Consider the following 24,590-nt stretch of genomic DNA (forward strand, 5'->3'; position numbering starts at 1 on the left):
TAGAGTTGCTCAACTTGGCTTTGAAATTCATGCAGATAGGACGCTCACTACCATCACGTTCCGTGATACATGTGAATCCATGTTGTACATATTTGTCCGACCACTTTCTTCTTTTGCCCAACATAGTTAGTGCGGATTAAAATATTAACAAAGGAATAACACGACGTACTACCAGGACAGTCGCACTAAATTCCACTCAGCACTGATTGGCCAAGCAGAGCGGAGGCTCTGCCGAACCCCTGAGACCGACTCACCGAACCCCTAGGGCTCGATCGAACCCAGGTTAAGAACCACTTTCATAGAGGGATGGACATGGTCAGCAACAATACTCTTGGCTATGGTGTTGCAACAATGCTCAATTGGTACAAAGGGGCCCAAAGAGTGCCAAGAAAATATCCCCCACACCATTACACCACTATCACCAGCCTGAATCCTTGATACAAGGCAGGATGGATCCATGCTTTCATGGTGTTGACGCCAAATTCTGATCCAACCACCCGAATGTCGAAGCAGAAATCGAGACTCATCAGACCAGGCAACATTTTTCCAATTTTCTATTGTCCAATTTTGGTGAGCCTGTGCGAATTGTAAGTAAGTAAGTAAGATATTTTTATTTGTATAGGGCTTTTCCAGACCAGGGTCACAAAGCGCTTAAACAATCAAAACAATATTCAATAAAGTATATACTTTAAAGGGCAAGCTAAAACTGATAAGACGACAGGAGTTCCAGAAAATCAAGGAAAAGCCTGAACAAATAGAAACGTCTTAAGATGTTTCTTAAAGGAGTCAGTAGACTCCATCAAGCGCAAAGAGAGAGGAAGATCGTTCCAAATCTTAGGAGCAACAGCCTGGAAGGATTTCTCTCCTCTGGTCCTGAACCGTGTGCGTGGAACCATCAGTAGATTCTGATCCACAGACCTCAGAGCCCAAGCCGGGGTGTAAGGCTGGATCAGATCAGTGATGTAAGGAGGAGCCTGACCATGAATAGCTCTGAAAGTAAGAACCAGAATTTTAAAGTAAAGAATTGTAGCTTCAGTTTCCTGTTCTTAGCTGACAGGAGTGGCCCATGGCGTGGTCTTCTGCTGCTGTAGCCCATCTGCCTAAAGGTTTGACGTGTTGTGCTTTCAGAGATGCACTTCTGCACACCCTAGATGTAGTGAGTGTTTATTTGAGTAACTGTTGCCTTTCTATCAGCTCGAACCAGTCTGGCCATTGGAACAAGGCATTTTCGCCCACATAACTGCCACTCACTGGATATTTTCCCTTTTTCGGACCATTTTCTGTAAACCTTAAAGATGCTTGTGCGTGAAAATCCCAGTAGATCAGCAGTCTCTGAAATAGACCAGCCCGTCTGGCACCAACAACCATGCTACCTTCAAAGTCACTTAAATCATCTTTATTCCCCATTCTGATGCTCGCTTTGAACTGCAGCAGATCGTCTTGACCATGACTACATGCCTAAATGCGTTGAGTTGCTGCCATGTGATTAGCTGATGTCGTAACAAGCAGGTGTACCTAATAAAGTGGCCGGTGAGTGTATATAACATGTAACATATTTACAGAACAAAAAAAAATAATCAATGAAATAATAAAAATAAACAAAACAAAACACACAATCGCTGAAACAAGTTAAAAAAAATTCATGGTACTAAACACACAATTAATGAAGATAAATTACAAATTCACAAAATAAATAAAACACGGAAAAAACCACAGAATTGCTGAACAAAACTAAATCAATGGGACTACAACTAGGACGGACCCCGGAAGCGACTACAAAACATCACCAAACAGCTGATGCTGGGGTCGATTCTTCTCTCTGTTGCTAGAATTTGCCTTAAATAAAAGTCATTGGCGTCTGAAGAATTAATCCGAAAACGGTCCAAAACCTCAAAAGAACGCGGGCAAGGCAAGTTAGCAAACGCTAATGCTAGCTGCACTTTCGACTTCACTTACTTTGTAATGTTGTCAGTCACATTCTTGCTACACATCCACTATGTGTGTATAGTGTTTAAGTCATGACTAAGACTGTAAATGAGTGATAATCGAAGTTTTAAGTCATGTTTGAAATGGGTTTATAAGTCTCTGATGAAGCTACATAAGGTTATTCGGTAGTGAAGGATCAGTTAAATATCGTGCGTGAATGAAGAACCAGACAGATGTACTGATGTGTGTATATGCTGGTGATTGACCTGACACATAGGTGTAAACATATGTGATAATAATCTAAAACAAAAGAGCCACTAGCTTTCTTTATGTTTACTATTGAGACTGTAGTGACTGTTCAACCATCCTCTTGTTTCATGGCTTGAGAGATCGAGAACATTGGTTTGTATAACATGAATCAAGCTATGTCTGATGTCAACACCATAGTCTTGTCCTCCAATATTGATCCCTAAACTTCTCTATGGTGACAGTTGGAACTGAAGATCTGATGCTGGTTTAAAGTGTGACTTGAAGCAGGTAAACATCGAACACCAACCAGAACAGCCACAGAAGAGTTTAAGGTAATTATACTGAAATTATTACTTAAGTTTTATTTCATCATTTTATTTTCTCTGTCAAAACAAAATTAACAGTCAACCCTCTATCTCACCACTGTTTGTTTGACTAGAATAGAAAATCAAGTGCAAACTCAACTCCCAAGTTGTAACAATATTTTCATTTTATTTTTTTATAATGAATAGTTTGTTTATATGTTCATAATGTTAGCTCTAAATTGCCCACATGATCTTTATTTATATTCTTGCCATCTAGATCACACACACAAATCAGATAATTTTTGACTGCCTAACCTTCTTGTTACTCTATCCCGTATTGCTGCATTCTGGCTCTCTGATGCTACTGAAGATATTCTGTAGAGACTAGGGTTACCTGGCTAGGGTTGATGGTAAACTGTAACAGCCTCATTTTGTACTTTTTAATGTTAGTGTTGTGTATTGTAGGTCCATCCCCAGCATATACACACATCAGTAAATCTGTCTTGTGCTTCATTCACGCGCGATATTTCACTGATCCTTCACTTTCTAATGACAATGTTGTGTAGCTTCCGCAGAGACTTATAAACCCACTTCAAACGTGACTTGAAACTTTGATTCTCACTTATTTACAGTCTTAGTCATGACTTAAACACTTTACACACATAGTGGATGTTCAGGGAGTAATGTGGCTGACAACATGACAAAAAAAGTGAAGTCGAAAGTGCTGCTAGTATTAGCGTTTGCTAACTTACCGTCATTATGACAACACTTACTCAGACGAATTCTTCAGATGGCAAGTCCTAGCAGCAGAGAGTAGCATCAAATCCAGCATCCGCTGTTTGGTAGTCGCTTTGAGGGGTCCTCCCCACTTGAAGTCCCGTTGATTTAGTTTTTTTCAGCGATTGTGTTTTTTTTTCTGTGAATTGGTTGAGACCTTTTAGCGAGTGTGAGTCACACTAACCAAGATAAGTCGTTCTTCATGCTTGAGTATGTTAGTCAAATTCTTTGGTTTCATCCTGGGTCGGGGCCAACTCAGCCCTGATCCAGCTAAGATTGAAGCGGCAACTTAGTGGCCAGTACCTAAAACTTGCAAAAAAAATTAAACAGTTCCTCTGGTTTGCCAACTTATACCCCCAGTTTAGTATAGCAAGGTCGCTAGTGTACTAAACCAGCTTACTTCTAGTAAGCGTACCTTATTCTGGATACCTGAAGCCGACTTTGCCTCCTACAGACTCAAGGAACAGGAACTATAGACTCCTATCCTTACCAATCAGTCCACATCGCTCCAGTGAAGTGCGACGCTTAGGACACCAGGCTCGTTGCTGTCCTCTCCCAACATAGCATCCAGGACAGCAAGGTTCATGCCTGTGCAGTGTTCTCCAAGAAGCTCACAACTCCCTAGAGAAATTACCAAGTGGGGAACAAGGAACTGCTTGCCGTGGTGGCAACGATGCAGGAGGGGAGATATTGTGCTAGGACTCTTATGCTCATTAAAAACCGCCACTGGTGGTTTTAATAGGACCAAAGATGTCAAAAACCTTGTGGTGGCTTGCATCACCTGGTCCTACATCTCGATTAACTTAATTACCGGTCTCCCCACTTTCAACGCAAAGAGCACCATCTTGACTATAGTGGACAGCTTATACAGGATGGCTCATTTTGTCCCACTTCCCAAGCTTCTATGCACTCTAAAGACTGCTAACACCATGGTGAACCACATTTTTTTCATCTGCACAGGATCCCCACAGACATCGTTTCTCATTAAGGTCTTCAATCCGCATCCCAAAATGGCAAGCATTTGATGCTCTTAACAGCGTAACAGAGCCTTAGCTGACAGACAACGGCTTCATGCCCACAAGTTTGGCTCTCTACTGAACACCTGCAACTTCAAGTCCACTAACAGAAGCTGGCTATAAGATTTATTGGTGCGCCCCTGAATCCTGCTCTTCTGCAGAACTTTTAGAAAGAGATAACTAACAAGCTGTTATAGCTGTAGGTGCCTCACTTTGAGGGAAGTGGAGGGTAAATGTCATGATCTCCTTATTAATCTTTTTTTTTTAATGTTTTTTCTTTTTCTGACCAATAATTTGTCTTTTCTGCAGATAATTGACAGGGGCTGTTCCTGACAGGGATTGGTGGAGACACATGGCTGAGGACAATCATATTATATTATATTATAATCCAAGTCACATTTAAACACTTCAAATAAAACAATTCTCTTTGAACTAAACAGCACTCATTTTGACATCAATTAAAATGACTTTAAGAATCAAAGTCGAAGAAAGAATAAGTTGTCACTGGAGGGTATTGCAAAGACTACTCTGTCAAATAGCAGCTGCTCTGCCAGTGTTTAATGTTCAACATGATTGTGACAGATGTGACCAGTGAATGTGTGTGAGTGGTGTCGACGTGTCTTATTAGTCCTTGTGTGAGTTTAGTGTGGTGATCTAAAGCAGCCTAACTCATTACTCTGGTGGTGACTGATAAGGGTTTGCTGCTAATGACACAGCTGGGAATTGAATTGCACCTCACAGGGAAACAAACCAAGCGTCGACCATTTAACTACTGTATTAATATTTAAAGCAACATCCCAACTCCAGACAGAATCATATATTGCAGTAGAGAGCTGCCTGCCTAGCTTGCTCCTAAGCACCACTGTGAATTCAAAAATGCATCTAAGCGGAAAACAGTTATATGATGTGTCAACAGTGCTATTACGGTTGTCTTGTAATCAGAGGTCATGTTGGCAAGTATTTATTATCACAAATTCAATTCTATCCGCCTGAAAATAATGAAAATGTAACGGAGCAGAGCTTGAAGAATAAAGCAGGTAAGGCATATTTCGGAAATACAAATAAGGGAAAATATGCATACAAAGATTTGTCAAGAGCTACAATTAGCATAAACACAAAGTAATTAATACTGCATCTGCCTGTGAGAAGATCCACACAATGACAGCTCGACTTCAGAATCAACATCCTGACGCGTTTATCATCATCTCTGGAGACTTTAATCATGCCAACCTGGACTCTACTCTGCCTACTTTCCATCAGGCTGTGGATTGTCCCACCAGGAATAACAGGACAATTGACCTTCTTTATTCCAACTTGAAGGACGCCTACAGAGCCAAACCTCTTCCTCCACTTGGAAGGTCCGATCATAACCTGGTCCACCTTCATTCACAGTACATTCCTCTGGTGCAGAGACAGACTGTGACCACTAAGACAATCAGAAAGTGGACACCAGCTGTGGAGGATGCCATCAGAGACTGCTTTGAAACAACAGACTGGGATGTGCTGCTGAGGTCTCATGGTGAGGACATCGAGGGTCAGACACACTGTCTAACAGATTATTTAAATTTCTGCTTGGACGTTGTCGCCCCTACTAAGACTGTCCGCTGTTAACCTAATAATAAACCGTGGGTAACAAAGGAGGTCAAGAATGTCCTTAACAGGAAGAAAGTGGCTTACAGGAGCAGGGACAGGGACGCCATGAGATCAGCTCAGCAGGAGGTGAAGCGATGCTTGAGGGAGGCAAAGGACACCTACAGGAGGTGGTTGGAGGAGAAGCTGAGCCGAGAAGAAATAAGAGAGGTCTGGGATGGTGTTAAAACCATCACTGGACACAAGACCAAGGCCTCTCTGACTGCAGTGGACACGGTGGAGGAGGCAAATGGACTGAACAACTTTTTCAACAGGTTTGAGCAGGTCACCTCACCCTCACTGCTGCCTGCCTCAGGACCTGCCCCACCTTCTTGTGCCCCCCTCAGCTCCACACAACCACTTCCCAGCTTCACCTCACTCCAGGTACAGGATGTACTTCGGAGGATTCGTCCAGGGAAGGCTGCTGGTCCTGATAAGGTGTCTGCTCAACTGCTAAAGACCTGCGCTGCTGAACTAGCTGAGCCACTCCAGCATGTCTTCAACCTCAGTCTACGGCTGGGGAAAGTACCAACTCTGTGGAAGACTTCCTGTATCGTTCCAGTCCCTAAAAAGATCCGACCAAGTGTGCTGAACGATTACAGACCGGTGGCACTGACTTCGCAGCTGATGAAGTCACTGGAGCGGCTGGTACTCAAACATCTCAGGCCACAAGTCCAGCACGCGCAAGACCCTCTGCAGTTTGCCTACCAGCCAGCAGTTGGTGTGGAAGATGCCATCCTTCACCTCCTGCATCGGACCCACTTGGATAAAGGAAGCGGTTCAGTGAGAATCCTGTTCCTGGACTTTTCTAGTGCCTTCAACACTATCCAACCCACTCTGCTCCAGGACAAACTGACCAAGATGCATGTGGACCCTGGTCTGGTCTCCTGGATTACGGACTATCTTACTGATCGACCACAGTATGTCAGGCTGAAGGATATCAAGTCTGACACTGTGGTGTGCAGTACAGGAGCACCTCAGGGGACAGTATTGGCCCCTCTCCTCTTCACCATCTACACTTCAGACTTCTGCTACAACTCAGAGCTGAGTCTCGTCCAGCAGTATGCTGACGACACTGCCATTGTTGGATGCATCAGGGACAACAGCGAAGACGAGTATAGGAGTCTGATAGGTGACTTTGTGGACTGGAGTGAGAGGAACCACTTGCAGCTGAACACCTCAAAGACCAAGGAGCTGGTCCAGGACAAAGCCACGTCCAGTGTCCATCAGAGGCGACGAGGTGGAGATAGTGGACAACTATAAGTACCTCGGTGTGTGGATGGACAGTAAACTGGACTGGTCCTTCAATACAGACCATGTATATAAGAAAGTTCAGAGAAGACTGTACTTTCTGAGGAGGCTTCGATCATTTAACATCTGCAAGAAGCTCCTCTGCATGTTCTACCAGTCTGTGGTGGCCAGTGTCATGTTCTATGCTGTGGTGTGTTGGGGTGGAAATGTGTCCAAGAGGAGTGTCAACAGGTTGGACAGGTTGATCAGGAGGGCTGGCTCTGTGGTTGGAATGAAGCTGGACTCACTGGTGACAGTTGCTGAGAGGAGATCATTGAACAAACTACTGTCCATCATGGATGATGACAGTCATCCTCTCAGCACTGTCATCAGTGAGCAGAGAAGCAGAATGAGTGCACGAATGCTCCTACCCAGGTGCAAGACAAATAGACTCAGGGACTCATTCATCCCTCGGGCTATTAAGTTGTACAATTCTGAGTTTGGGGGCAGGAGTGGAGTGAGAGTATCTGGATGTTCCGTTCCATGTTAGTCTTTGTATCCTTTGTCTTTGTCGTTTTTCTTTGACTCTATGTTCTTTGTCTTTATCTTTATACTTAGATTGTGTCATCTTCTTCTTCCGCTTATGTTCTTTTTCTTATTTTATTTTTTATGTATTATTTTTTATTGTTTATGAAAAATTGCTGGCCACTGGAAAAAAACAATTTCCCGAAGGAGACCTCCTGAGGGATCAATAAAGTTTTACCTTACCTTACCTTACCTTAATAACAAAATTATATGTGACATAACACATTGCACAACACAGAAAGATTCAGATGACACTGATTAAAACAGTTCTAACACAATAATAGATGACATACATAAATGATCATTTGACAAGGATAAAACATTGACAATAATACCCATCCGACAAAAAAGAAAAATAACTAAGCGTTTACTTAAAAACCCATAAGGAACATGAGTCTGTTACAAGTCTCCTAATCACCGAACTCCAAACATGAGGAAGAAAGCCCTTGTAGTCGTATTATGTTATAAGAACCAGTTAAATTAAAACAGTCTACTGTAATTTCCGGGCTACAATGTACACCTTACCAAGGCGTACTCTATTGCACGCCTCACCAACTAAATAAAAAATAAAAACAATCTCTAGAGTGTGTTCATGATGCACAAATAGACTTTTCAAAATAAAACTACCACTTATGTTAACGATGTGTGCCATGCAGCATTTGGTGCATAACAACTAAATGTTGACCTATAAACCCTTACAAATACAATGATAAGAAAAAAAATGCTTATATAGTTGTCATGAAAACTCTAGTAATGCTGCCACAGTAAACGTGTACTTGGTTACATAAAGGCTTTTAATGTGTCTTAGCCTCTTGGTATATTGAAAAAGACTCTTAGTAAAGTGCTTTCTCGCTATATGGCTGCTTATGCAGCTTCACAACTCCTAGGATCTTGTATGGGTGTGTGTGTCTTCGATTTCTAAAGATGCTTAGCTATATTATGGGGTAATGGCATGCACCATTAACATATAACACAGCATGCTATTGACTAACAGATGAGTGCCAACTATTCAGAACATGAGTTCTGTATCCTTGGTGCGGATTGGCTCGGGTAACGCTGCATATCAGGACGTCCGACACTGCTCTCACTTCACTAATAGTGTGTTAAAAGTTTCTAGATACAGTTCTGTATTATCTTGTATATTTCAAGCCCTATGAACATTGTCTTCATCACCTTTATCTCGATCATTACTGCACAGCAAATCCATCATCATTTAAGTTGTACTGCAGTCTTCAATGGCAAGTACAATCTTATGAATAACACTGTCTCTGACCCACTGCTTTAAAATATTTTAGCGGTCAGTTTGGTGACACTCACAGACTCTGCGGACAATCAAGACAAAGTTACATTGAGAATCAGTGAATCATTAAAATATTAGAGTTCTACTGCACAAGACATAAAGGTTTGAAATGAAACCAATTATGACTAACAAGAAGAATAATGTTCAGATATAGTGCCGCTTGAATGTATCATGTAAGAGTAAATAATCTTTATACCCGCACAAATCGCTCTTACCACAATCATCCTCCACTGGGCCATCATAGGATTTATCAATGGCTGCCCTGAAGCTTTCATTACATCCTCTTCCTCTGACCATGTTGGGACGAGGGCGGTGGAAAGGAAGAACTTCATTTTTTTTGTTCACCTCCGAAATAGCTGTTTGCAAACTCTCCAGTGAACATGACTTCTTCATTCCAAGAGTTGGACCAATTCCTTCTGGGGATAGTGGAGCTAAAAGAAAAAAGAAGAAGCAACAATTCAATGAGAAAACAAAGCAATACTTGTCAATAATTTGAGAAAAACAGGCTACAATAACACTTAATCTATTTACCTCTGTTGCAATGTTTTGCCACAATAAGGAGTTGGTAAAGAAGTGAGTGAGAAATAGCTATTGTACACATTGCGCCACAACCAGACGGTGCACCAGCAACACTGGACAATAAGCAGGAAGCCTGGAAATAATTTGTGTATCCAATGCAGGGGCTTCCCTCGTAGCAAGTTCCGGTTACAAATTACCAAAAGAATAGGCAATCATCGTACTGTATATGGGCAGCACAGAGAGCCTAAACACAGCATTGTACCTAAAAATAAAAAGCCAATAATGTCAAACAGATGTTCATGAGCATTTTTCATATTTTCTTCTATAGCATCTTTCTTCTACCATTAATACAATATTTATATTTATTTATATTCCTTTTCAATTTTTTTTACATAAGACAAATTATTTAAAATAAAGAAATCACCTGGTTACCTGGTTAATTACATTCATTTGTATCAATCTATAACTTGATGTTCAAAGAAGGGCTTAATGCTGTAGTTAACTATGGTGTTATTTTGTCTGACATGAGCACAGTTTCACTACAAGCAGTTTCCCATCCATTACTTCTAGTATGCTGTAGAAGTTATTACACAAAGGAAGACTGCAGTGGAAGGAATGATCATACCAAGTTGGCAAATGTTGGAGAGAGAGAGAGAGATGAGACTAGCTGTTGTGGGAAACATAACATTCCGTAAACTTTGTTTGAAAATGTATCTAAAAGCATGATAACCCTGCATGTTGTCTACAGCAGTTGCTGTTAAAGTGCAATACATGCTGATAGTGTCCAAGTTTAGTTTGGAGATAAATGTAATTGTAGGGACTCTTGAAGAAAGAAGACAAAACATAGTGATTTGGCCTCCTGGTTTGATTTGACACCATTTGGCATCTTCAACATGAAGACACAGAGGGCGGTTAAAACGGGGGCATAAGGGACAACAGCAGGGAGGTCACAAATTATACTTTCCACAAAGGGAGAGAATAGTGGCAAATGGGAATAAAGAAATGAGTAAGAAAGGAGGATTACTGGGCTATCTGCCAACTAGACACACAGACACACACATGTGTGATCACACAAGCACACATATTTTGGATTCCATGCTGGCTCTCTGGCTTGTCAATACGATGCCACTGTGATTCATGATAGCTAAAGCAGAATCACTTTAGATAATGATTCCCAATACACATGACTGATCCAGGTTTGTGTGTTCGTGTGACTGTGTGTTGTCATCGGAAAATAAATGAGATGTCTGATGTGACTTTCACATCTATTTGAAAACAATTAAAAACACACAAGCACGCACATAAACCATAAGAGTAATAGCACACTGGGGATGTATACACATGCATTATGTAATTTTCTGCTGGATGAGAAGATGGGCAGAGAGCAGAGTGGATTGCATAAATTCAAATTCGCAGTTTCAGATCATGATCAAAATATATCAACGAAACAAGTGCTAAACTGAAAATGAATAGTCTTAAAAACTTTTTGGTTTATCTTCATATATCTTACATGAATGCTCAAGTCATGATAATGTCATGACGGGACCGATAAAGTTTGATTTATTTATCTTAAATGAAATCTGTTATGCGTTTCCAAGTTGTAAGAGTTATCTGCACTAAGCTGTTTTTTTGTTTTGGTTGTAAGGTGAATAAACTTAATTTTGTCTACCGTAAAGATTCATCAAAGGTTCAATGTAAACGTATTGTATAAACATAAGTAGCCGATATCTACTGACTATTCATATACAGAGAACATTTAAACACTGAAAGTTTGTAAAGATGCCCCAGCAGGCAAATCAGTCAATAAATGCAATCTAGGAGTTATTCAAATTCTTTTTAAGTAAGTAACCTTTAATAAACAACTTGAAAGAGGTAAAAGGGGGTTATGGCCAATGGACAAGTCTCAAAGAGTGCTTCAAATGAAAACACTGTCTTTGACCCAGACTCGTCCAGACAAAGTTGTTTTCTTATGATGGGCCCATCCCTTAGCAAAAAATAGTCTCATTTCAAGAGCTTAACATATTTGAATTATCAGGCTCCCTTTTTTACAGACCAGTATACCATTAAAAATGGTGACAAATGGCTTCAGTGTCCTTCAATCAGTGTATGTGAATGCATAACTTAGTGTAAAGCGGGTGCTGAATAAGCATCAAAAAGCGTTATACAAGTAAGAACCATATACCAATTTATAAGATGGCGCCGACAGGACGGCAGCCTTAACAGCAGCTCCGAGTGCTTTTTGGGGTTTATTAACTTTTCTCCAAGGATTGCCTCCGTCTTTTCAAACTTTTCTTTTCATCACACTGTCTCTTTAAGACTCGCGGACAGTTTTCTACAAGAATTGGAAACTTTCAGAGAAAAGGGAAAGTTTTTCATTGCTTTTTCTGGTGCGCAACGGGCGTCCTGCGCGCGTAATGACCATTGTCTACAGTCGGGATCAGCTGCTGGCGCTGCGTTTCTCTGCAGTGCGGCCGGAGGAGCGACCCATCATCCCCCGGGATATTATGAAGAGGAGCCGGGGATGCCGCGCCGGAGTTAAACGCCGGGACCTGAGGAGAGCTTATCGACCGGCGCTCCCGTCCGTCGTCATGGGCAACGTGAGATCTCTCCCAAATAAGATGGACGAACTCGCGGCGGCGACCAGGTACGACCCGCAATATCGATGGTGCAGTATGCTGATGCTTACGGAGACGTGGCTGAACCAGAACCACACGGACGCGATTGCTGCGCTGGATGGATTCTGTTTATTACGCGCGGACCGGACGGAGATGAGCGGGAAGAGAAAGGGCGGAGGACTGGCGGTGTTCGTTAACGAGAAGTGGTGCCTTCCCAGGCACGTAACTTTAAAGGATCAACACTGCTCTCCTGACATTGAACTTTTGGCGCTGAGTCTGAGACCCTTCTACTTGCCACGGGAGTTTTCACATGTTGTCGCGGTGCTTGTGTACATTCCACCGTCGGCGAGCGCGGAGGCAGCATGTGACATCATCACTGGAGTAATGAACGGATTACAGACTCAGAGCCCTCAGGCCCTCTTTATCATCTCCGGTGATTTTAATCACGCATCTCTTTCTTCCTGTCTGCCCAAATTCATGCAGTTCGTCACTTGTGCCACCAGGGACAATAACACACTGGACCTTTTTTATGCGAACAGAAAAGACGCTTATTTATCATCCCCCCTTCCTCCTTTGGGACGAGCTGACCACTGTCTGGTCCATCTCCTACCTGTTTACAAGCCACTTGTGAGCAGGCACCCAGCAGTGACTCGCTCGGTCAAGAAGTGGTCTGAAGAAGCTGAGGAAGCTCTGAGTCCCACAAGGAGGATATTGACGGTCTAACTACATGTGTCACGGACTACATTAACTTCTGTGTGGAGAGCATTGTGCCAACCAGAACTGTACGATGCTTCTCCAACAACAAACCCTGGATTAATCCTGATATAAAGGCTCTCTTAAAGGAGAAGAAGAGAGTCTTTAGGTCAGGAAACAAAGAGGATCTGAGGGCAGTTCAGAAGGAGCTTAGAAGAAAGATCAGGGAGGGAAAGGAGAGGTACAGGAGGAAGATGGAAGAGAGTCTGGCCAATAACAACACCAGAGATGTCTGGAGAGGTTTAAAATCCATATCCGGACATCAGACCAGGCTCTCTGTAGCGGCGGGGGATCAAAATTGGGCTGACAACTTAAACAGTTATTTTTCAAGGTTTGAGGTGTCTGCTCTCCCCACTGCTCCTCCACCATTCACACCTCTACATTTACCTTCTCCTCCCCCTCTAGCTTGTATTGTTTCAGCCCCCCCGCTGACTCCACAGGGGACAATGCCCCCCCACACCAGCCTGTACCTCACACCTCTCCAGGTGAGAAATCAGCTCAGGAGAACCAGGACAACAAAGGCCCCTGGACCAGACGGCATCGGTGGCAAAGTACTCAAGACGTGCTCTGACCAGTTAAGTGAAATTGTTGGACTTCTGTTCAACATGAGCTTGACCCTGGGAAGAGTTCCACTACTGTGGAAGACGTCCTGTGTGGTACCGGTGCCGAAGACTCAGCACCCTAAGGATCCCAGCTGCTACAGACCTGTGGCCTTGACATCCCACCTTATGAAGGCTCTGGAGCGGCTGGTCCTTAGTTACCCGAGTCCTCTGGTGCGCTCCTCCATGGAGCCGTTGCAGTTTGCCTACCAACCTGACATCAGCGTGGAGGACGCCATCATATTCCTTCTCCACCGAGCACTTTCTCACCTGGAGTCCCCTGGAAGCACTGTGAGGATCCTTTTCCTGGATCTAAGCAGTGCTTTCAATACCATCAGGTCAGACATCCTGAGGGACAAGCTGGAGCTGTCTGGAGCGGACACTCACCTCACGGACTGGATTGTGGACTACCTCACCAACCGTCCACAGTTCGTGAGGACCCGGGATGGTGTTTCGATGGTGTCGGCCTCATTAAGGACAGGGATGACGGGTCGTACCGGGGACTTGTCCAGGACTTTGTTGACTGGTGCCTGGTAAACCACCTCCAGATCAACTACAGCAGACAACTACAACATAGGTTGAGGTCGTTTGGTGTCCAGGGGCCACTCCTGAAGTCATTCTATGTAGGTGTGGTCTGCTGGGGGAGCAGCATGACAGCAAAGGATAGGGCTAAACTGGACAGCCTTATTAAGAAGGCCGGTTACGTCCTAAGGCGCCCCCTGGATCCTGTGTTGGAAGTGTCTGTGAGGAGGATACAGAGCAAGCTGGCCTCCATGAGGAAGAACTTATCTCACCCTCTCCAGCACACACTGAGGGCATTGAGGAGCTCCATCAGTGATAGGATGCTTCATGCCAGGTGTGTGAGGGAGAGGTATCGCAGGTCCTTCCTCCCTGCTGCCATCAGACTCCACAACAAGAACACAGCCAGATAAATATTTAACAGCACCTTTCTTCTTGTTATTTTTGTAAATATATTGTGTATATATAATATGGTGCAGATTTCTATTCTATTCTATTTAGATTTTTTCATTTTATTTCTGGGTGTTTTATTTGTGGTATATTGCTCTTGCTGTTGTTTAAACCGAATTTCCCCTCGCGGGACAAATAAAGGATTTCTGATCTGATCATTTCAATCTCGCCCAGATTGTCAAGTCATGGTCACATATTTCCATGTAGCACCACACACCAGCTCCAGATGGAATAGTCAGCCAGATGGTTTGGCCTATTCTGGTAGAATCTAGTATGAAGGCTCTTGTTATTTGTCCCATTTCCATTGAAAGGATCATTAACAATGCTGCGGTAAGGACTTCAACCTTCTCGCTCCATGCACATTCACCCTACTGACCTTGTGTCCAAAAAAGCCTCTATGGAAGAGCGCTTAATGAGATTGGGTACTGGGATCTCGCTCCCAATTATTTTAAAATTTTGGAAAAAAAGCAAAAACTTTTTTTTCCTGTTCAACTTGAACATTGTAAGGGTCTAAACAACTTGTACATTCACAGAACTCTTGGATACATTCAGTCTATTTACCAATAGTTGGATGTAATTTGAAAATAAACATAATTGCAAACATTATATGGTGTCAGGAAAATAGATACTTAAAAAGGAGCACATAAGTTAACTTTGGGTTCAGCCAATAGTATAATAGTATAGTATAATTCTGAAAGAGGTGCGATTAGTGTCACAAATGTAATTACTACTGTCCAACTTCAAGATGATGGAATTAAGCTTCTTTTAGGAAGCGAGGAAGAGAGGGTGACGATGACAATTGAAAAAGTGGTTTGTGGAAAATGATTTGAGCAAACAGAACTGGAGGAAGAGAATAAACTTCCTCTGCACACGCTTACATAAGTTACAGTGAAGGTAAGGAAAGTAAATATTATTTATTTTATGAATGGTGAAGCGGAAAGGCCTTAATTAATAGAACCAATACTTTTTATTTTATATTTGGCTTGAGCTTGTTGAGTGGAAGTACAGATGCAGATGAACCTACTTTCCACGACAATACCTTCTTTGGACCAACAATGAACTTGTTAAAAATGTTTTGGGGGTAGTCCATGGTTAGTATCACGATTCCCCAACAGCATCACCTAAAATCGACTGTGCTGCTCTATTTATTGAAGGTTAAAAAATAGCCGGCTTATGATCTGCCATCACGTCATCTTAAATATGGTGACAGCTTTTTTGTGCGGTAGACACTACAGAAAGCAGCAGCAGTCTTAGGCACTAACTATGCAACTGTTCTGGGCTGCAACGCTTGTTCCTGTAATGGAAGTCAAATGCATTTGCTGGGGCTGGATTTCCAGATTTCTGGACTGGCTTTTGGGAAAAGGAATGTCTACTCTCCAGCCGGGAAGGAAACAGGGTAGTTGTGAGAGGTGGAGAAGTACTAATCAGTAAATGGTTGGACCTTATTCCACTCTGGAGTTACCCAATGTGAAAGTCGACAAGATGGTGTGGCCTATCTTACAGCCACTCGACTCATGCCCTGTTGTTTTGCATAAATGTGCCAAAAAACATTGCCAAGTAACCGCTCATTCTGAAGTTATTAGATAGAGAAAGTGCTCTTGAGGGTCTGCTGAGAGACCGAAATGCTTACATGGGCAGCAGTGTGACTTGGACAGGAATTGGAAGGAACATTTGAACATAAGGGTGAGGGCATGGGCACACATCGTACCATTACACCCTTGGTCGTGTTTGCCTGGTTTGTTCTAACAAGCTAATTTGTTGGCACGGCAGAAAATAAGCTTGGAAAAAAATATATATATCACGCAGGTCACCTGACTTTAGCAAAGTTTCCAAAGGGTGGCCAAAGCCTGTGTGATGGCTTGCCTTGTACTCAGTTCAATCATAGTCATTTTATTGCTGTTTTCTGTTTAATTGTTGCAAACACAAAAGCGATCATCTTTATATTTACGTGGACATGGAAAGTAACATTTAAATGGTTAAGATTTTGACCATGAAATTTTCGTATTTCAGTCATCTGAAATCATGTTAATCATTTGCAGGTGCAGATAGAACAATACTACAGATTTGAATAAAACATTATGATATTGAAGTAGATGCACCTGTATTACAAAACAAAAGTGTTCCTAATTTTAAATCTATCACTCACCGAGTCGGTTTGTAAATACATATAGTGAAACATACATAAAAGGCTAACATTTATCATGTTTTGTCAGTACTCCAAATATCTACAACTAAGAAAAATAAAGGGTATATGTGATGGTGACAAAAAAAAATTCAGCAGAATTAAAAAAAAAACAACCAACAACTATATCTAGCTGAAACAGATGCTTCAGTTTCAAAAGCAGACAAGACTCCAAGCCCTCCTTAAATGAATCCATCATATTGAATATAACTGATTGTCTTCAGACAAGAACAAATGGCCTCCCTGTTATTTTGCCTCTCCCATAAGCATCATATAATCTCCCATGCAGCACACGTCAATGATAAAAGCGCAAAGTCTGATTGAGATAAACGACCATAGCAGCAGGGAAGACAGCACAGACCATCTACTGATTACTGCTTACTTTCAATGGCTCATGAAAAACAATGGGTTGGGGTCAAAGGGCTTTCATTACACATAGAGGCTGTTTAAAACCCAAACACACACATAAGAAGAAACACTTTCTCCCAGTGACGGATCCAAACATCAATCCATGTCAGCCTAACAAGGTGGCTTTCAGTTTAAATCCGCAGTAAATTCTGCAAAGCTGGAAAGGCAAGGGAACAATAGAGAACAAGGGAAAGTCTTGAAAAAAACAGAGATAAGAAGAAAAGAGGGAAACAATTGCAGTGGCAGAGAGGGATACACAAAGTTGAGGCTCTCAATAGACTGCTGCAGGCAGTGTTGGCTGTCATCAAAGTCAGAGTTGCACTGGGGAGTGATTCAGACAATAGAGCACCACTCTCTCTCAGCAACACATGCATACACATTTTCAGAGAACTGATGTTCCTTCTAAGCTGTTGTGTCTGTTTGTCAGTCTAAGCTCGAACGCGGTTGGCAAGAGGACTAAGAGTGAGTGAAGGAAGAATGAGCCGGAGAGAAGTAAGAAGAGGAAAACAATCTGGCACTGTATGCTTAATCAAATCAATCAAACATTAACAAATATCTCAAAAAAGGGATATCATTTGTTGCATATAAGAAAGTTGGAATTAAAATCTCCTCAACAACTCCAAAAGGTTGTTCTGTGTGATCAAAGTTGTACATCACAAATAACAGGGAATGGTCATTCAAACCAAAATATACACATATATACGCTTATTCAAAAGGCTACTGTTTTTTTTAATATCTGATCATTCAATACCCAGACACCTACATACACGCAAGATATTTATTAAAAGATAAGATAAGAAAAAAGGCTTCGACATTGAGTGCAATTTCTAACATTTAACAGTTGCTAATGTTGCATGATCTATAAAAATAGTGGGACACAATACATTCACTGGAGCAAACAATGTGTCATTGAATGCCCATGAGGCATAGTGGCACCATCATGGCTCCCTCCATTGCTGCAGAGTACCATCTCCCTTAAATGGTTAGAGACATTAGTTAGACTCTTATTAAACTCCAAGTATATCTGCAGAAATAATAATAGAGATAAAGCCACATAAAGATGAATAAGCCCAGTTTATTATGGATTTTTTCCTAAGAGGTGAGGCTCGGCTTATTGCTGCCGTTCCTTGCGTTTCACCCCTGTATTTGAACAGGAAATGTAATTTTATAAAAACTTCTAGCAAAATTTTTACTTTATTCACTATGACAGGGGAGGCTCTGCCTCACTTGACCGCATGTTACTACCATATAATCTCTAGTTACAGGTCTTTGCAGTTGAATGTGATGAGGTGTCAGGGATCTAACCGCCTTCCTTCTACCAGCTGCTTGTTAAGTTCATTTGTCAAACTGTGACAATAAACTGAATATGAAAAAAGAATAATTTTCAATGACAACATTGATTTATCCAATCTGCGTATTAAGACGTTCATGAAAAAAACCTTACTGTCTTATCTAGTCGTCATGTGTACAAGAAAATATGAGGATTTATTTAAAGATCTGTAACCCGCATATAAACTCAAGTCAGCTTGGGAAGAGTCATCTAAACATAACGTTTACATTTAGGATAAGTAAGAAAAAAATAGTTGCATGCATGCCACTTATTTTAATTTTAAGTTGTACTTGGAGCTAACATATTGAAAATCAAATTTGTATGCATATATCCCAAGACTTAGTCGCAAATTCAGGACCCTGGAAGGCTCCTTGGGCCAGATGTTTGTGAGGTGTTAAAGCCTACAAAATGTTTAATTACTTTTAACATGTTATGTATACTCAGATAAAATTAAGTCTACTTATTGCTGTTCTTAGTTATTATCTGATAATCACATTCTATTTATTTTTCTCTTTGGCCCATAACCCCTCTAATAAAAATGTTTAAAAAAAATCTGATTTACTGCAACTAAATCCCAGATTTTTCCACAAAGATGGTAGTTTAATTTAAAGCTTTCTCATTTATTTATTTTTTTAATATAATATTTAATCTAAAGTATGAGATTGCAGTCTGTTCTCTTTATTCTCTGAATGACCACACATTGTATTATGTGATGTGTGTTCTTTTGATCGTCCCTGGATGACTAGCTGATAGACAACGAAAAGACTACAGTATACTGCTGGTGTTCTTTTCTTTTTACCACTAACAAGACATCCACTTGGGTCAGAAGTGGATTTTACAGAATTACAAATAAGAGAAAGTCAGTCCACCAGCATTGAGATTCCGCAGCACATCTGAAAGCAGCTGTCATTTACAATATGTTGTATTTTGGTTTTGGCAGCAAGTTAAATTATTCCTCATAGTCTTAATTTCTTTCCTCTTGCTTGCGCAAGTTGCGCCCTGCTTTCAGGATTGTATGTTCATGTTAGAGCTTCATCCAATCATACTTGAGCAGCCGGTCATGTGTTACCCGAGGCCTTCAGTCGTTTCAGAGATGGCTCTTGTCCATTGAAATCCACGGTAGCCGAAGGATCATGTTAACCAATCAGAATCGAATTGGCGACAATGTCAGCGCTTTGGAAGCGATCCGCGTCACAGCTTCCACAACGCTGAACGCATTGAACACGTGACACGTTCATGTCCTCTGATAGGATAGCACTGAGACTCGTCACATGGAGCTGAAACGATGATTTGAGCTAAATTAACCGTTTGTTTTTCAACACACAATGGCTGAAGAGATTGATCTGGTCGCGGATATACTCGCAAAGCAATTTTCAAGAAGGATATTTCAGGAAAAGCTGGACGTTGTTAAGAACGTTTTCACGAGATTTACAAGCTTCTAAGGATTTTTTTATTTCCTACATAAACTACGTGAATAAATGCATTTTTTTCTAAATAATGTGCGTGTTTTGGGTTGGGGTGTGGGAGCGATGCAGAGCGTGTGTGTCTTGGCAATGAAAACCAAACAGACTGTAGTCGGAGTGATATTTTGATATAATGCACTGATGTTCATCCGATGATGCTCCAAACGTCTTATTGACCTATAACAGTACATGCTCAGATCCCTGTGGTGTATAAAGAACATTAAAGTAGTTATTAAGAGGTGGATTCATTCAAACGTGCGCCACTGAAGGCCTATGTGTGAAATGCACGGCCCGACACTGGGCTTTGTAGAGTATATTTATTAAACGTCAACTATTTTGCCACGATGATATCGATATGTGTGAATTTTATGTTGAGTGGGATTTTTTTTTTTACGGTTTTGTTATTCTTTGTTTTTGGTAGTGTTGGCTAAGGTGATGGCTCAGCTATGGAGCTCACAGTTTCCCATTGGGTAAAAGGTTTTGTTTCAGTATTAGATCAGTATTGAATCCTAAATAATGAAAAAATAATTGAAACTTGATACATGTAACTGTTTAATAGTCATCAGAGTATACAATATTTTCCTTACCCACAGAGTGACACTGACTTGTGTCTTCATTTTCATTCTTCCCAGCGATATTTTAATTATTCTCTTTCAATTCATTGCTGGCTCCTGTTGTTAAGAGGGAAAACAATGTTGATGCAGTGATTCAGATTCCCTCACAGCAACCCCGCCAGTCCCGGGCAACAAAGGAAACGTGAGATATACAGCTGCAACCATTTGCTTTATGTCAGCAATTTTCATTCACTGACAGTGTTCGACCTAAGTGTCCTACTTTCTATTGCTTGAGGAAAGCCCTGTTAGAATTTAAGTCTATATTAATTGCAACAGTCTATTTAGTTTTCTTGCAGAGCTCCTAGTTGGACAAGGACATGTTTAGTTAATTCAAACCATAAACCTGTATTGATTGGTGAGTATTTAACAGCATGCTTTTGAGAACTAGTGGTTGTGTGATGGAATGCATATATTCCTGTGCTCCATTACAGGAAAAAACTTGTTATGTTTTCCACCTCATTTAACCTCTTCAGTGCGATTAATCCTGTCTGTACTGGGCTTGAACAAGGGCATTGAAATATGGCTGAATGATCAAGGTGGCTATGCAAAGAACAGCTAAGAGGTTATCATCAGTGATGGAGGATCTGTGTTTGGATTTGTTGAACTTCATCACTGAGAATGTCTGTTCACATATATAGGTGGATCCAAAGAGGACTAGAATCCTCCGAGCATGTCCCCTCAGGTGTGGAAAGGTCTCCTCCTACCACTGCTCGGGAAAGTGACATGTTCTCAAATTCCCTTATTTTCTCAGGGCATATCAGCGCAACAGAGTCCAATATGCACTCTTTAACAAACTCTCTGTCAGAAAACGACTTACTTTTTTGGGGCGATTTTGTGAGAAATTATAAAACTTGTCCTAATGGCTGCATCTCTGCAGTGGGAGTGAAATTTGGTAAAAAGTCCTTGTTGGGTTTTCAGTTTAACTGAAGTCAAACTAAGCACACAGTTACATTTTAGTTCTGTAAAGAAATACTTGGCAGTCCATGTCTTGTTGTAAACACGGCATTCACTATCCACGTTTCTTTTTTTTAGCGTGAGCTGACATTGTGGGAGATAACTAGGCATCCCTTCACCTTTACGCGCTTCTCCACTTCGCCGTTAACCGTGACATAGCTCAATGGGTAACCAATCAGATGGTGATGTGGGTGGGACAATGCTGTAAGACTGAAGGTGCAGGCAGAGAGACACGGCTTATCAAAAATAAAAGCAGAACCGTTTAATTTCACACTTGACAAAGATAGATTTATTATTTAATTTTTGATTGGCCTCAAGCGGGCCGGACAGGAACGCACAAAGGGCCGGATGCGGCCCGTGGGCCGTAAAATGCTCAGGTCTGGGTTATAAGGTTATTTTGTGTCCATCAAGATTGTAAACCCACATAAGCAGCTGCCTAGGGTGGAACACCACACCAGATTGGGAATAATTCCCAAGGATTGCAAGCGTCTTGCATTTTTGTGTAGTATGGCAGGAATAGATTTGGCATGGAATGACAGGGCAACCCATTCTTGTGAGGAAAGAGCTGAGCTGAGAGGAAAAGAGCTCCATTCAGAGATCAAATATACATTCCTAACCTCACTGCTCGAAGGCTTAGGGTAGTGGCTGTAGGATAAAAGAGCATGAATCTAGCTAAAATAAGAAACATAACCAAACTTGGACACTAATAATTGGTGGATAAAATTGATCAATGGCTTCAATGGAAAATTAAGTTATTGACCATCAACTTTGAAACAACTTGACTGTGACTAAAGTCATGTCGGTTCTGTTTGTTTAAGTGGAAAATGTAGTTGAAGTTTCACATTAGTTGCCCTTTAATCCATCACGTGTCACTTACGTACCTGCATTGTTTCCAACCAAGAATCCGATGTTGCTCTCATCAGCCACTGAAATAGAAAAGCACAAATAAATATTTGAAAGAACCATACATGAACTTGTGTGTGTGTTGCCTATTTTTTTCATGTAGTGCAGACATATGCTTACACGTTTGCGATCTTTGTCTGACGTTAATAAATGACTCATTTCTCATATATCTGAGAAGCAGTAGCCTCCTCCCTGTGGCGTCCTTTCAGTTTCTCTGCTGCTGAAGCAATTAGCTTCCTTCTGTTTCTCTCTCACTTCATTTGTCATCAGACCTCCCTTTGCACTTTCAATCTTTCACCCTTTCTCCTTCTCACCACTACATCTCAGGCAGTGCTTTCATCTGTGTGTCTGTCAGCTTTTGCTCCCTGATTGTTATTTTTTCTGGAGTTACATTCATTCTCCTCCACCACTTTTTTTTTTAGAATTATAGAAATGATGTGTTATACTTAAAAAGCAAACACTTTTTAATAATTACTAAATAATTACAAATAAATATATGTTTAATATTAACCTTTTTTTTCGACTTTATTTTTTTAACTTTATTTATTGTTACGAATAATCACATTTTAAGTTTAAACAGTCAGCGGCCAAGTTGATGCGCATATATCCATCATTTAGCCTTCTTCTTATTGGCATTAAAAAACAACGTACAGCAATACTAAAATCTTACTGATGGAAAAATGTCAGTACCTTGGGCAACATTAAAAGAGATCCTGAAGACCTGGAGAACACATTAAGTAAAAAGTGAAGTTGTTCAGAATCAGAATTCATTGCCAGTGTGTATTCACAGACTAGAAATTTCCTTCCGTACAGTTTTGCAACATTAAACGTTAAATGTATTTTGAAGAATATAAAATATTGCACTTTTGTAGTATAATATAAATATACTGACAGAATCTAAGTCTACTTTGTTTTTTGAGTTTACAATAATGTTACTGAAAGTTATAATAAATAAAGCAGCTCTTTCTAGATCCCCATGTATTATGTTTCTATTTTTCTGTAACATATTTTGCTTTAATTGAAGTGATATCATTTCGATATTTGAAAAATAAATACCGAGATATTACATTTTGTCCATATTGTTCAGCCATAATTCTATTCAATTTAATTTAATTTAATGTGTCATATCATAGCAAAGTTTTCTCTAGACACTTTAAAGTCTAATTACGACCATATTGAATAAAAGAATAACAGATCCTAGCAGCTTAACAATGTGTGAATCACAGCATGGCATTAGCGAGAAAAAACGTCCTTTTAGATGGCAGAACCTGGAGCGGCACCAGACTTAGACTCGATTTAGTCTATTTATTCATTCCGAAGAGTTAAGCATGCAGGTGATCCCCCAGCATTTTAAAGCTGCATGCCGCAGTCATGCAATGCAGCCACAAAAATAATTTCCCACCAGTGTGTTGCTGGCTGTGAGTCGTACCCAGGTCCATGCTTTTGGAAGCTTTTACATGCTGGAAGTGGTGCCTCTCCTCACTCAGGCTCTGGCTTGGTGACTGGGGCTGAGCAATACTAAGAATGAAAAAAAACAGAACGTTACAATCACAAACAGGTTTTACTGACAAAACAAAGTAAAACCATTCATATTTGTTCCTTGTGGCTTGTTAACTTACCTCTCTTTCCAGGGAGGACATTGTTTGGAGTTTTGCAAATCTTCTTGTTGGCAAAGGTCTTTGTTTTCACCTGTGTGAAGGACATTTTTATTCATCCTTACTAAAAGGAAAAAATCCCAAACATGTTAAACCCAGGAACATAAGTATACTAACTCAAGGTTAGGTCTAATACAATGAATAACAACTTGCATTCAATGATTTTCAGAGTTAAAAAAAGACCATTGTAACAAACAAGCAATGAAAGTTATGGACAATAAACGTAGGCACTATCATCAATGTGGGATATTTATATACATACACAATTATAAAAAGATATACATTTATGCTATACTCTTTATTATTAAAAATTAATAATGAATTTGTGTATGATGTAAAGATTGGAAAGAAACACAACGTCTCTTAACTTTCTTTGCACCTCTTTGATATCAATGAATCATTCAATGACAATGGGATCGCTGTGGTGTGTTAAAGAATGTATGCTATTTTAAAATTAAACATAGAACACTGTATCATTTAAATAAATAGAAATAAAACGTAGAAAACATAGACTTTGTTAGCCCATAAGGCTGCACATTGTGCAAACTTCTATGAAGTTTAAATTGTGGTTTTGATTAGTCTATTGAAGTCTGCACTAATTTTATTATT

The 24,590-nt window shown here is 40.7% G+C and overlaps 1 protein-coding gene across 6 annotated transcripts in view; it reads right to left on the minus strand.

Annotated features, from left to right (window-relative positions):
- Window positions 1–24,590, minus strand: part of LOC148068839 (partitioning defective 3 homolog B-like) — a 130,257-nt gene that overhangs the window by 50,887 nt on the left and 54,780 nt on the right. For 5 of the 6 annotated variants that reach the window (XM_087804727.1, XM_087804724.1, XM_087804726.1 and 2 more), the window contains exons 16-19: window positions 23,946–24,015; window positions 23,729–23,844; window positions 22,305–22,349; window positions 9,233–9,448 (exon numbers count right to left, since the gene is read on the minus strand). In XM_087804727.1, the coding sequence (XP_087660853.1) occupies window positions 9,233–9,448; window positions 22,305–22,349; window positions 23,729–23,844; window positions 23,946–24,015 (447 nt within the window). The remainder of the gene's footprint in view (window positions 1–9,232; window positions 9,449–22,304; window positions 22,350–23,728; window positions 23,845–23,945; window positions 24,016–24,590) is intronic. The other variant, XM_087804725.1, reaches the window with a different exon arrangement.

The sequence above is a fragment of the Callionymus lyra genome, chromosome 12 (assembly GCF_982586985.1).
Source record: "Callionymus lyra chromosome 12, fCalLyr1.hap1.1, whole genome shotgun sequence".
Classification (NCBI taxonomy): domain Eukaryota; kingdom Metazoa; phylum Chordata; class Actinopteri; order Syngnathiformes; family Callionymidae; genus Callionymus; species Callionymus lyra.